We start from the raw sequence: 13434 nt of genomic DNA, 5'->3' as shown, positions 1-13434 counted from the left end.
GTATATGAACTTAGCTGATTTTATATTTGTAGAACTGTGGTGTAGTACTGTTTAGAATTACGTATTTACCTCAGGTGAAATCACTCAGCTGCAGAGGGCAGTGGGAAATGGCTGTGGACAATAGTCCTTGTTACCTTCTTACGCTGCTTCCTCAGACACCTGCCTGTTAAGGTACAAGGCTGCATTCAGCGAGAAGCTGTGATGTGAAGTGTGAGGCTTGGTAGAGAGTTCCAAGGTAGCTGAGGCACTGCAGCGTGTGCAGTTCTTCAAAGTAATGCAGGATTTCTGTCTTCTTTCCTCGGATGTGCTTCAGAGGGTTGTTAAAATCGGCAGGCCTTGGCTTTAGCTTTTGAGAAGTGAGTGCAAGTGCTACTTAACATCTCAGAAGTGTTTGTCTTGGAAGGTTTGTCACTATGTTTCTAAATTTCTGTCTGCTGTCATTCATAGCACAGAATGATTAACTATTCAATCAGAGAAGTTTCTCATAACTGTAATTCTACTGACTTTTTACCTCAGTAAGAGTATAATCCATTTGGGCTAGCAGTTTCCCAGCAAAACAAAACCTGTGCTTTTCAGTGTCTCTTAAATGTTGCACTGCTCAGCACCTTGCATGACCCGTGCCATTTGACAAAGCACTGTGTTTAGTCTTGTTTGCAGTCTGGGGCAGGCTCCTAAGTAATCGGAAAGAATTCAGCATCAACAATATACTTCCCCGAGATCCACCCACAGGTCGCTCTACCTAACCGTCGGCAGATGTTGCTCCGTGTTTGTTACATGGTAGTTCTTAAATTAGGTTGATATTATGTAATCAAACGTTCTCCAGCTTTTGAGATTCAGGGGTTTCAGGGTTCTGGAAGGAGATGAACTGTTTCACAGCTGGGGCATCTCCACCGTATGGATCACTAGGAACCTTCCAGAGCCAGGAATGTGACATAGATGTGCCTCTGGTCTTGAAACTGTTGACACAGGGAAGGGAATGATTTTGTTGTGTTGAAGTGAGGAAGGCTAGGCAACATGAAGCACTGACACATTATTCTTTTTAACTTCACCTTTCTTTTGAAATTTAAAACACGGTCTCTTCCAGGTACTATGATTACTGATGCCTTATTAGTAATTAAGATAGATGAAAAATAACTCCCTTTTGTTTTTAAGTGTTCTGACCCATTTAGCTGCAGAGGGTGTCTCCTGAATTTAAACAGCTGCAGGGATCTGATTTGTTGATTTTTAGCATTAGGGAAAAAAATATAATTCCAGAAAATACAAAGAAAGATGTGCACTTCTGTGTATTCATAATAGAAAAATATTAAAAATAGGTGACTATTTATCAAATGAAATTCAAGTATGACATGTATCATGAGCTACACTTGTTACAGTGTGAGGATTGTGTTTTGTTAGAGAAGACTGATAAGTAGTTAATTGAAATTTCCAAACAGTAATTCTGACTGCCACTCTTGGCTGAGCTAATTTATTTCTCTGTGTCCTGTCTGAAGTGGCTATTATAGTCCTTAATTTCAAGAGCAGTCTCTGGTTTAAAGGGATAATGTTAATTCAAAATAAAAAAAAATATTAAAAATATCCTTTATTTGAATGTATCTTTTCCAACTAAGATCCAAAGGTAATAGGACAGAAAGAAATTGAAGATATATATGTATTTTAGTTGTTTAACTACATTTGGACATAAACTCTGTGTAACAGGTAATGTGTTATATATAAAATAAGTATGTTTCTAAGCAGCCTTTCTATATTTTCTGGTGTTAAGAAATATAATTTATGTGATTTTTGGTGCTTTTAGAAGTATATTGTGGTACTTACCAAAAAATAAGTGAAGCCTGCTTCTATAGTTTGTATTTGATGTCTTTGGTCCATCTCTCCATTTTGATTTTGGCTTTTCAAGGATAGTTGGGGTGGGGGAATCAGTTGGTTTTTTGTTGTTTAGGATTTTTTTTGCTACTGTTTTTTTTTGTTGTTGTTTGTGATGGACTTATTCCTAAGAAAGAGGATCAGTGAATGGCCAGTGAACAAAAACATTATCAAATGCCCAAAGTAGAAAATAAATCAGAATTGAAGATAATTTATTTTAAGACTTCACTGCTGTGGTGTTGACTAGAAAACATGAGAGTAAAAATTGTCTGTGCTGTTTTATGTAGCCTTTAGAAATTAATCTACTGCAAAGCCCAAGGAAAAATGTTTCCTAAGTGCATGTTTCAGGGCATAATTATTTTTGTAAGAAATTTTTGTTATCACTGTACTTGGTCTAATTGGGATCTGGATACGCCTATGTACTTCCTGCAGTCAACAAAAGAAGAACAGCTGCATTTACAGATACGCTTTATTGATTGTTCCTAATCCAGTTGAGGTAAGAAATAAGAGTATATTATTTTCAATTAGGCTAGCATTTTAATAGGTGCTTTTTAATTCAGTTGAGAGCCGCTGCTGTGCATGTGCTCCATTTTATGAAGCAATTGCAAGTAAAATGGTTTGGAAGAGGAGAGAGTATAAAGGTTGATAATACTGAGAAAGGTTCTGAGCACTGACTAGAAAGTACCACTATCGAACTAAGAGAGGTCTCAGCTCTCTGAGTTATAAGCAGCCATTTCTACTCTTCTGGGTTGAAAAATGTGGTTTTAATTGTATTATCCTTCCATAAATCTGCTCTCTGAGGCTCTCTAGATAAATATTAACTTGTTGGAAGATCCACAGTAGTCTTTTCTGGGGACATAGAGGTGCTTCTCTGAGGAGAACTACTTGTTAATGCCTAGAAGTCGTCTAGCTGCTTTCTTGTATGCTTTGGCCCAGAAAGTAACCAGCTGTAAGATTTTGGCATCGACCCTGTCTCTTAAAAGTGATCTGTCAAGAGGGAAAGAAAGAATGAAAATGCATGGTTTTGTTTTTATGTTCGAGGCAGCAAGAGAGGAGTGAGTGAGTGAGCTTGTGTTGAGGGGTGGGAATACAGGATGGTTATGTTTTGATGTTTTTCCTTCAATCCCCTTATCTTCCCTTTTGAAGAAGAGTGTCATACTTTTCTATGGAAGAGTGATTATCTGAAAACCAATAAAATCATGTTATATGAGTCAGCAGGGTAAAAGCTTAGGTGTTTGAGAGAGATGGAGATTTTTAGCCAGCTTGCTTAGGGTTAAGGGAGAGTAATGTTGCGGTGACTTAATATTTTACTTTGTGCTAAAAGTAAAAAGGTGATTTAATATTGCATTTTAAAAGTGGTTTATTGCTCTACAATTTAAAAGGTCAGGAAAAACACTCACCATGGAGGACATTTTTCTTCTGTTCCAGTTACATCATAAAGTGGAAATGGATAAAAAGCAGATATGCAGTCTGAAAGAAATGATAGTGGCAGATTACAGGAGCGATGAGGAGCCTGAAGCTCTCAATGAAATGTGGGGTGAATTGTACATTTTGAGGTTACTGATCTCTGGTTTTGCGAGTGACATTCTTTCTTTGTGTGCCTGTTTTGCTGGGTCCCAGTAAACCCTTCTGTTTTTCTTTAAAGGACAGAAGGGATCTCTGCTGGTTAATAATATTCATTTAGTACTTATGAAGTCATCGCTTCTCTCAGTTTTTTTTCCTCTGTAGCTTGCCAGGCTGTAGTCATGGAATATATTTCACTCTCATGCTACAAGAATCCTAATTTTTTTAATATAATTTACTGAAAAATAGTTTGTTGGTAATGACTCTTGAGACGTTTTTCATGGTGATGCTGATCAAATGACACTGACTCAGATGCTCCCATCCTCCACTCCTTTCCCTTTGTTCTCTTAAAAACTGACTTCTGTATGCTCAGATTTTTACTGTATTCTCAGATTTTTACTCTTTCTACCCCCCTACACCGGGCCCTAGCCATCTGTGCTGTGTGATGCTCTTTCTGTCTTGCAGGGGTGGGTGGAGAGGGGGAGCAGTAGAAAGGGCAAACTCCTGTTAGAGGGCCCTGTTCGGTTCCCAGCAGAGAGCTCTGGAGGCTGGAATGCCAAGTATGTTCCTTCTCCCTGCTTCCTCACCCTCCGCCGCATGCCACTTCTGCAGGCTGGAGTGTGTCCGGAGAGCAAAAGTCTTCACGGTTTTATTTCTTGGAATATGCTTTATCCAGATGAAAGGAACAGTTCTGTTTTTTGCAGTATCCTCAAGACACTGTGTGATGCAGCAGCCTGCAGGGAACCACCTTAGAGATGCCAGGGTCAGATACTCATGTGCAGTAAATGAAAGCATTTGTTGTCAAGAGATCTAGTAATCTGTTTTGCTCTTCTGTGTTTCTCTGTTGCTTTGATCAGAAAGTCTTCTTGAATTAAGTGGATTAATGATGTGAAGACTCAGGATATTATTTTTTTTTAATCTCATGAAATTGATAGAGGGACGTCATGCAAGTTAACACAGAATGAGCTGCTGATGTAGACTCAGTGTACTGCCTTAAATAGGTAATTACTAGTGGAATACAGGAAAGAGGTTGTCTGGTCTTTAAGACTGTAGCGCAATTGCAGATCAACTGTAAGAAACAATGCTCGAGCAGGGGTCTATGCATCCTGCTTTAGCTCTTCTAAAACGTAAAGGCAACTCCCAAAAGGAAGGTGACTCATTGAGTATCAGTGTTGCTGGTGTTCGTCCAGTTGTGTCTCTGCATTCCCCCTCACAGTGGCCTTGGGTGCCATGGCTGGGCTCAGACTCCGGGGGCTGGCATCCTCCAAACTTTATCAACGCCGGCAGGATCGGCTAAGTGGCACAGGGTCACTCCTGAGCACCAGGACAGATACAGCAGCTGGGATACGTGGGTACGTCTCTGAGATGAGAGGAATGGTGGTGGTGAAGCATTTTCCAGGATTTGATAGATGTTTGGTTCTGGTGGGGGAGGCTTTTTATTTAAAGCATGAATTATCTGCACGCAGCCAGAGGGGATGAAGTCTGTTTATTTTCATTTCCAAGTAGATTACGAAGAAAAGGACTTTCCTGATGAGAATGCTTTCAGTTTTTAACAATAACAGGAAAGCAACAATGGAGAACCTTTCCCGTTTCGAAGCACTGTATTAGTGTTCAGGACCAACGTTAGTGCTAGTAGCGTTAGTGGTGAAGTATTTAGTCACGGTGGGAATAAAGAAATGGTGAAATACAGTGATTTTTTTAAATGTTGATGACATTCTACTGCTCCTTGATTTTTTTAGTGCTCAATAGTCCATTTCTTCACCTGTACTGTTAATAGCAAGCTAGTTTTTGTAAATAACTCCAGTCCAGTAGAAACTGAAGCTTTGAGTGTATGTAGCTGCTTCTTAAGATTATTTAGAACTCATCAACCAGAGCTTCTTAAATCTGCCCAGATGATTCCTTTGCTTGATTTGATCATTACTTTTCCTGTGCTTCAGATTAAAATTTTATTTTCCTTCTCAATTTTCATTGACATTAATTTTGGGCAAGAAAGAAATTAACAGGAATTAAATGCAACCTAGTTTCTTGCATTTTGGGAGAGCTCTGAGCTGCAGCAGCAATATTGGATCTGAAGTCTTTGTGACTGGGGACAGCAATGAGCATGCAGGAAAGGAGATTATTTTTTTCCCTAGCAGTCAGAAGTTTTGAATTTCAGTCTTTTCTTAGCAGTAGATAGACCTGATGCTTACCTGGAATTGAGCAATTGGTTCGGCTTCTCAGTTTGAACCGTGGATCCCTCGCTAGAACCCTACTTTCCCCACTGTTTTCCTTTTAGCCTATAGCTATTAGTCAGTTTGTAAATTTTCAGGTTTTCCTAAACAAAGTTGTGGGTGTGAATGTATGAGGATTTAGTGAGCAGGGGAGTAAGAAGGCGGTGGAAGAAACGGTGCTGCCATTGAGTGGAGAGGGTGCTGTTCAGGAAGAGTAAGAAGCATAGAAGGGACCTGTGAGAGAAAAGAAAACGAACATTGAAAAAGCAGCCATAGAACACAAACAGTAGAGTGTGAACTTCAGTATGGGAGGGATGAGGAGATAAATGCCCAGACATAGTCATCTCGTATTGTCAAAATATAGTTTGCATTCAGCTGTTTATCTGTGTTTCATTGTAACCTGTAAGAGCCTTCCAGGAAGAAGGTGAATGCACAATGTTTTTTTTCTCCATGATTTCAAATTATTATTTCTAATATTTTTTTTCTAAGTTTGTAAACATGACAGAGACTTTTCAAGCCTTTATTTTGTTTTTTTTTTTCAAATCAGTGTTTAAAACTCTCTCTTAAGTACACATACTTAATCTGCTAGGTGGAAATAATGCCCTTTTCTGAACCGCATGTTTATAGTACTCAGCGCCACACTGGTATGGTTTTGCAGGAGAACAGGGTTAGTTCTTGTTTGCCTTCTATGTCAGCTAGATTTCAGGAGCTGGAGCCTGGTGTTTGGAAAATGCTTATCTGTGTGACAGCTCTTGTTTTAAACCTACGCTATTGATGTGCTGTGTGAAGCTGCTACAGGAGGTGATCTGGGCATTGCTGACATAGCACTGCTGACAGCAATGGTTCTCCAAGTGTACTGCATCGATCTTGGGCATGTTAGTAAGTCTAGGAAGAGCGGAGTGTGGCGGGGAGCTCGCTCTGAAGCCGAGCACAGCTGGGCCTACAGGGATATAGCGCTAGGCAGGAGAATGCTCAGAGGCTGATACTGCGCTGTGTTGAGGGAGAAAGGCTGTGTATGTATTGCTGCGGTGTTGTGTACAGAGCAAGGCTTGCATATAAACTGTGCGCTGGCAGAATTTGTAATAAGCCCAGTCAGGTTCAGAAGAAATAATTTTTGCAGCTGGCAGAGTGATTTAGGGAGGAATTGTCTAGATAGGTAAATGGAATACATTTTTCACATCATAGTTCTGGATGCAAAGTAAGCATAGAGCCATGTAATTTGTTTTTACTCAGCAGATGACAGTGCTGAAGATTATAATCTGTTTGGGAATTTTGTGTTCTGAATTATTTGTATTATATCCACAGGTTTTGAGCTACTGATAATTTTTGCTTCTCCTTCCTGATAGGTCCTGATAGTTTATGTCCTTTCTTCAGGCAGATGAGAGTAATCCAAAAGTAGTGTTGCTGCTAGTGGATGCTAATGGATGAACACGTTTGGGAATTATCTGTCCTATCGGTGCTGGTAAACAGACATCACATTTAGCTCCTTTGAGATAACGGAAGTAAATTAGAGAAAGATTAAATGTGTATAAGAAGTTATTTATGAAATAGACATTGTGGGTGAGGTGTTACATGCTTGATAAAAGGGTGTTTTTCTTGTGTAAGAGGTATAACCCATTTTAAACCCCTACATTTCTTTATGTTGTTGATGTTTCCCTGGGCTGAGTGAACACTGCTAAATGTGTGTCTTTTTAAGAAATTGGTCATGGTTTACTGGAAATAAGTATTGCATTGTGTTGAGAGGGACTACCAAGTACCCATGGCATAGCATTTTTTTGTGTGTGAATACTGACAGACTTGCAGTGCTGCTGCTGGTCCTAAAGGTCTGCCTGACGGTGGCTTCTCCTGCAGGCCAACCTTACAGACATTGTATTCTGGTCTCAGCTGCAGTGTGTGGAGGAGTGGAATGTTTTTTAAACCCCTGGCTTCTACAACTAGCAAATTGCTGTTGCTGGTAGGTCAAGGAGAAATAAGGAGCCATCAAGATTTTTTTCCATATTGTGACCATAAGTTGCATTTTTATGTTTTTCTTAATTATCCCTGTGTAGTAAATAAGAACATAAGCTCTGATTTTTACCTTAGCTATTGGCATCTATGATATACACAAGTGGTGATAGCTTTCTAGGTTTTTGACTCTTTACTGTCCTAGGCACCTGTGTAATTACTATGTAATTTTTACCATACTGTGATATCTTCTTGTATACACTAGTTTCTACTGGTAGACTAGAACAAGCAGAGAATACCTTTCTAGGATTCCTGAGCGTAGGTACAGTGCCTGTCTGCTGAAGTTTGGACAACACCCTGGACTCTTGTATCTTGAAATGTTGTCTTCCTTTCTTTTTGTAGTATCTGTAAGGTTTTGGGTCATCTCTGTATTAAAGTAATTCTTCATGTAGCATTGTGATGAAGAACTCTTTTTTGACACTGAAAACAAAAAGCTTTCGAGACCAGTTAAAGAAATCTGGGGGTTTTGGACTGGGCTTTTCTTACAAGTGCTCCTTGCACCTGCAGTTCCCTTCTTGGACCTGATAGTCTGAGACTGTTCACCTGTTCTAGTTGTCTGGTTCATTTTGTCTTGCATCCGTGTTTGAGAATCTGAATCCTGCTGATGTGAAGGCTGGAGCTTCTGTTCTATTATCCTAGCAGTGCGAGTATTAATTTGCTTTTTTTCCCCCTCAACCTGGCACCAGTGCTAGAAACCTGTGGACAGATGTTTTAAAGAGGAGGTAGCAGTATAGAAGCTGTAGCATTTTAGCTAGCTTTCTTGGTATTGAAGTCCAACCACCCCCACCCCACCCCCCTTTTTTTTCTGTAGTAATACAGGCCCAATTTACTGAATCTGTATGAGAGTATGATATAAAAATATGACATTTGCTATCCCAAATACATATGAAACCACTGTTCTTGGAAGATAGATCCATATTGACTTTAGTGGTATAAGAAGGTAAAAGGTTTTCAAATCTTTCTATACTGCCTGTACCAGTGGCACAGAATGGGTCTCCTAATTAACTTCCACTTCTTATAAAGAAGGAATTTTTCTTTTTTCTTTTCCAATGTGAGAGCAATGCTGATGCTTTACAGTAAATACTTCTGGGAAGTCAAAGCATGTGAAACCTGCACCTAATTATAACGGTAAATAACTAATTTCTGTGAATTAGGTACTTTGACAAAGATAATTTGTTAAAGATGTGGCATGTGATAGTGAAAGATTGGAAAAAGCATTGTTTGAGCACTGGTATTCTTTGGGTTTGCGCAGGACAGGATAACTTCAGGATGTTGAGCTAGTTGTGTTTTAATAGCCTTTCCTGTCTTTGTGTCACCAGCTTATTGTTAAAACAGAGGAAGATTCTGTATTTTACCAAATTGCAAAAAAATCAGTGAGCAAACAGACTAGAATACAATATTGGAGACTGTCCTTTGTGGGAGAGATTCAGATCTAAATATCTTAGGATTGACACAGCAAGTCTAACTTTCCTGGTCATTCTTGGCACCACCATCAAAAAGATGGTTTTGGTGATGCTTTTCCTCTCCCCATGCTGCCGACAGAAGTGGTTTTGCAGCAGTCATAGTAAACCGAATCCTAAAACTGCTCTGATTTAGAACTTACCTCCCTCCTCCTTCCAGCCTCGGTTAATTTTAACCTTGAGCTAGTTGATTAAATGCTTGGTTTTGCACAAGGAAGAGGGCACGTGGGAGTGTGTAGTTGAGGAAGATTCTTGTAAGAAACTATGACATATGTGAAGGTAAAACTTGAATAAATGCAAGGTTGTACCTTGAGGGTAATGCCAAAGTTGCAAGTTTTAGCTGAGGTGCAAAAGAATAAAACATCTTAAGTAAAAATGGATGCAAAGTCGTGAATGAAAAGAGAACAGAAGTAAAACTGGAGCTATGTTTGTCAAAGAGCCACAGCTGCTGGTTTGTGTTACAGGAGACGCATTGGGCAGGAGCTGATGTGTGATTTAGTTGTCTCCTGTATGACTCTCCTCAACAAATTTCAACTGGGTTTTAGCTGAGGCAGAGAACTGTGTTACTTTGTGTACGGGTTCTTTTATTTCTTACTGGACTAAAAGTTTCTCTCATATATGAGTAACAAGTCACAACCATTAGCTCATTTGCATTGTGGCATTTCTTGGACAGCTCAGGCTGTATCACAATCATCTTTCTTATGCCTTTGAGGATATCTTGCTGACATCAACCAAGTTGTTCTGGCTCAAGCGTTTTGAACTTTTTTTCAGTTTTCCATTTCCAAGTCGTTGAAGTGCTTGTTCTATTTTTTTGCAAAATGATTAGTGATTTTTTTCACTGCATATCATATTCTGTTGTTAAAAAAGTATTAGGGTATTTTGAACAAAATTCCATAGCTAGGAGTTGGACCTTTTTCATCATTGTGCATCATCAGAACAGTAAATAAACTCTTGGGACTCTTGATATTCTTTTGCTTTTGCAAATGAATGAGGTAAGTTAATTTTTTTGAGAGTTAAAAATTAAATCCAAAGTTGTACTTCATGCTAAGGGAAGACAGTGAGAACACAGAACAATAGTGCGTCTGACTTCTACTAAGAATTTAAATTTCCCAATAGATTTTGTATTGTTTAGAAGTCAGGGTTCACTGGGAGGTTGCTCTGCCTTCAGAGCATCTGTGTGTCTCCACAGTACTCTGCCTTCAGCCCTCAAATGCTGCTTTCAGAACGGAGGCTCTTGAAAGCCCTATTCTTGGGAGTGAGTCCTTACATCTTCATTATCTTTCAGCTCACACAACTATGGGACTTGTGTGAGAATCTCTCCCAGGATAGGTGTATTCGGTAGCGTTTGGTGTGCACTTGCACTGTATTTAATGCAGGAAGACAGCTGTGCAGGCTGCAGGCTGTCATTGTGGTGTACTGTAGTCTGGGCAGCAGCTCTGTTCTTGCAGAGTTCAGCCAGCAGGTAGCTGGTAGCGGCAGGGATTGGTGCTGTTCCTTTCCTAGAGTGCTGTTAAAGTCCATTTGGAGAAAGAAAAAGAAATTGGGATTTTTTTTTAATATTAATTTCATGTTTATAAAGCAAAACCCCTAACAAACGCAACCCTAGGTCATGCTTTGTTGTTTGTGTGTAGGGTGTACTTGACGTTATGTAGGAAATTATGAGACTTGCTGGAATGCCATTTTGCCTGGTTTTCTTCTGTAACCCAAAGGAGCTTTTTCACTGCTGGTGACGTGAAGCTCTTTTAATCCTGGTTGCTGGGTAGCTCAAGTCTTAGAATTCAGGCATCAAATTTTTTAAGAGGGAAAAAATACTTGATGAGGGAGATCGTATTTTCAAGTCCTGGTACACATTTGCATTATGGAACTGGAAGAGTGGCTATTGAAAACTAAGCCGATTAGGTCTCTTGGCTTTGCTGCAAACACTGATGTTTTTGTGTTGATCTGTTGCTTTGGTAGTCTGTTGGGATAAAATGTTTCTTTAACCTATGATCTCTAATTTATGAAATTACAGGATTTCCTGCTTGTCCATAATTCCAGTCCATGTCTGTTTTTTTAAAGCTCCTTCATACTGCAAAAGGCAACAAGTTGTAACAAATTTCTGCTAAATCGGCGCTCCATTCTTGAAACTAGTACCAGCTCCCATGGTGTTTGCCACCCTTTGAACTGCAGTGGCAGAAAGAAAGTATATTTTTACAGAGCGGTCACTCAAAGTCACAGCACGGGATGTTTGTGCAGGCTACAGATGTGGTACGTTTGACTCAGCAGAGCCAGCTGAAGCACAGGGCTGGGTTTGTTGCCTCAGAAGTATGAGGCTGCTGCCTGTGCTGCTGCCTGCACTGCTACCTGCTCCTTTTAGTTGTGCTCAGAGCACAAAGCCCTGGCGTACAAACAGTGGTGTGTTTTTGTAGGGGTGTCTCTAACCAGAGGAAAAAGAACCTTCTGCTAGTGGAACATGTGGATTTTACTGTTTTCTATGAAGAGGTGTGGAAAGCAGCATGTCAGGTGGTAGAATAACAATGGCAATGGCAATTCAGTTCAGAGTAGCTTTGAATATAAAAAGAAAGAAAAAAATCTTTTAAACCAAGCTATCATTCATTTAATGTATACGTTATGTGCTTCAGGAAAACTATTACACAAATATTTAAGAGATTTGTAACATGGTAGAATTTTTTTGTACTCCCACCTATAAAATTGCTATCTTTCCAATCAGAGAATTCAGAAGGTGCCCAGAAGGCATACAATAGTTTTTCTATACCTGTAAGTGTAGCAATATTGAATTTATATATCACTGGATAGTCTGCTGGTTAAAAGAAAGGTCCCATTGCAACAAGAAACAGAGACTCTTTGCTTATAATTTTTTCTTCTTTTGATTATATTATAAAATCATATGATATATGATTTTAAAACTGCATTCTCCTAGTATATAGAGAACTTAGATTACCATGATGGCAAGCGTGAAAGTTTTGTGAAAGAGGTTAGGGTTGTTCTGCATTTTAGGTGAGATAGAGGAAATGCCTTTTACATGATTTGTCAGTGTGGTTTTGGGGTTTTTTTTGTAGCTTCACTTTCTGAGGAATTGAAGCTAATCTATTTCCCAAACCAGCCAGAGAGACTTCTCTCTACCCGTACCTTTTTAACACTTTGACAGTTTCAACTGATTTATTAGGAGGACAGAGGCATTGTATGCAATTATTTTCCTATTACTCCTGTGCACATAAGCTGCTGGGTAGAGGGGGAAATGCTGTTAATTCCTGCAACGAAGGGGAGACTGCAGCTGGATATCAGTGCTTATTACACACCAGAAAATCCTCAGAGGTGCACATCCCAGGACCAGAAATCCTATGAAGTCAGGATCGTTGTGTTTGCTACTCTCTGAACTACTGATTTATTTAAAACTGTGGATATTTGGTGTGAGCTATTAGCAGGATGACATAATGGGGCAAAAGACTGGTGAAGCAGCCGAAAGTGTGCAGTAGGTAAGTCTGCAACATGAGCTTATTCTGCCACGTGTGAGTTGCAAGAACATTATTTCTAACTGATGTCAGTGCTGAATTGACTCATTGACCTTTTTTTTTCTTCATGTAAAAGGAAGTTTAAAGAAGTGGAAATGTTGCGTTCATAGATGTTGGGGAAACTTGGATGATATGATTATACTCATGTGATTGGCTGTGACATTGCTCATGTTCCTATTCCTGTCTTTATTCCAGTAATATGTCTGATGCTCTCGCAAATGCAGTATGTGAACGCTGCCAGACTCGATTTGATCCTGCAGAAAGGATTGTGAACAGCAATGGGGAGCTCTATCATGAAAACTGCTTTGTCTGTGCTCAGTGTTTTCGTCAGTTCCCAGATGGACTTTTTTATGAGGTGAGTTCTCATACTGTGTAAGAGAAGAGAAACAACTGAATTAAAATGCAAGGAATTAGGTGAAAATTCTGGCAGAAATATGAATTTCCATCTTTCTTGCATGTTTAATTTCTTAGCCCTAAACCTTTGTTGTTTGTTTTTTTAAAGGGCTTCAGACTTCATTTGCTTTTTTTTTCTTCTCACATGCTCCTTCCTATATATCAGTAACAACAAAAACTGTATGCTTGCTCTTCGAGTAAGAGGCATTTCAAAAGGAAAATAGAAAATGTTTCTTAATATTTCATTAGGCATAAGTGGGTTTTTGTCTTTTTTTTTAGACTTTTTATACTAAACTTTTCCAATTGGGCAACTGAAATTGGTGAATCTATTTAAAAATGAGGTTGAATTGTTTTTACAGAGTACGTGCAAGCACATATTTTGAATAGCACATTCTTTTAAACATGCTGCATTCTTAATTTGCTGTGAGTTTT

General features: G+C 39.2%; 1 protein-coding gene across 3 annotated transcripts in view; it reads left to right on the top strand.

The window, feature by feature from the left end:
• The window catches only part of LIMS2 (LIM zinc finger domain containing 2), a 29866-nt gene that overhangs the window by 1472 nt on the left and 14960 nt on the right, over positions 1 to 13434 (top strand). The window contains exons 1-2 of one of the 3 annotated variants that reach the window (XM_040613082.1): positions 4632 to 4775; positions 12805 to 12964. In XM_040613082.1, the coding sequence (XP_040469016.1) occupies positions 4654 to 4775; positions 12805 to 12964 (282 nt within the window). In that variant the 5' untranslated portion in view covers positions 4632 to 4653. Of the gene's footprint in view, positions 1 to 4631; positions 4776 to 10924; positions 11345 to 12804; positions 12965 to 13434 lie in introns of those variants that run through there. The other 2 variants (XM_040613083.1, XM_040613081.1) reach the window with 2 other exon arrangements.

This window comes from Falco naumanni, chromosome 13 (assembly GCF_017639655.2).
Source record: "Falco naumanni isolate bFalNau1 chromosome 13, bFalNau1.pat, whole genome shotgun sequence".
NCBI classification, from domain to species: domain Eukaryota; kingdom Metazoa; phylum Chordata; class Aves; order Falconiformes; family Falconidae; genus Falco; species Falco naumanni.
This window is presented reverse-complemented; position numbering and strand designations above follow the sequence as displayed.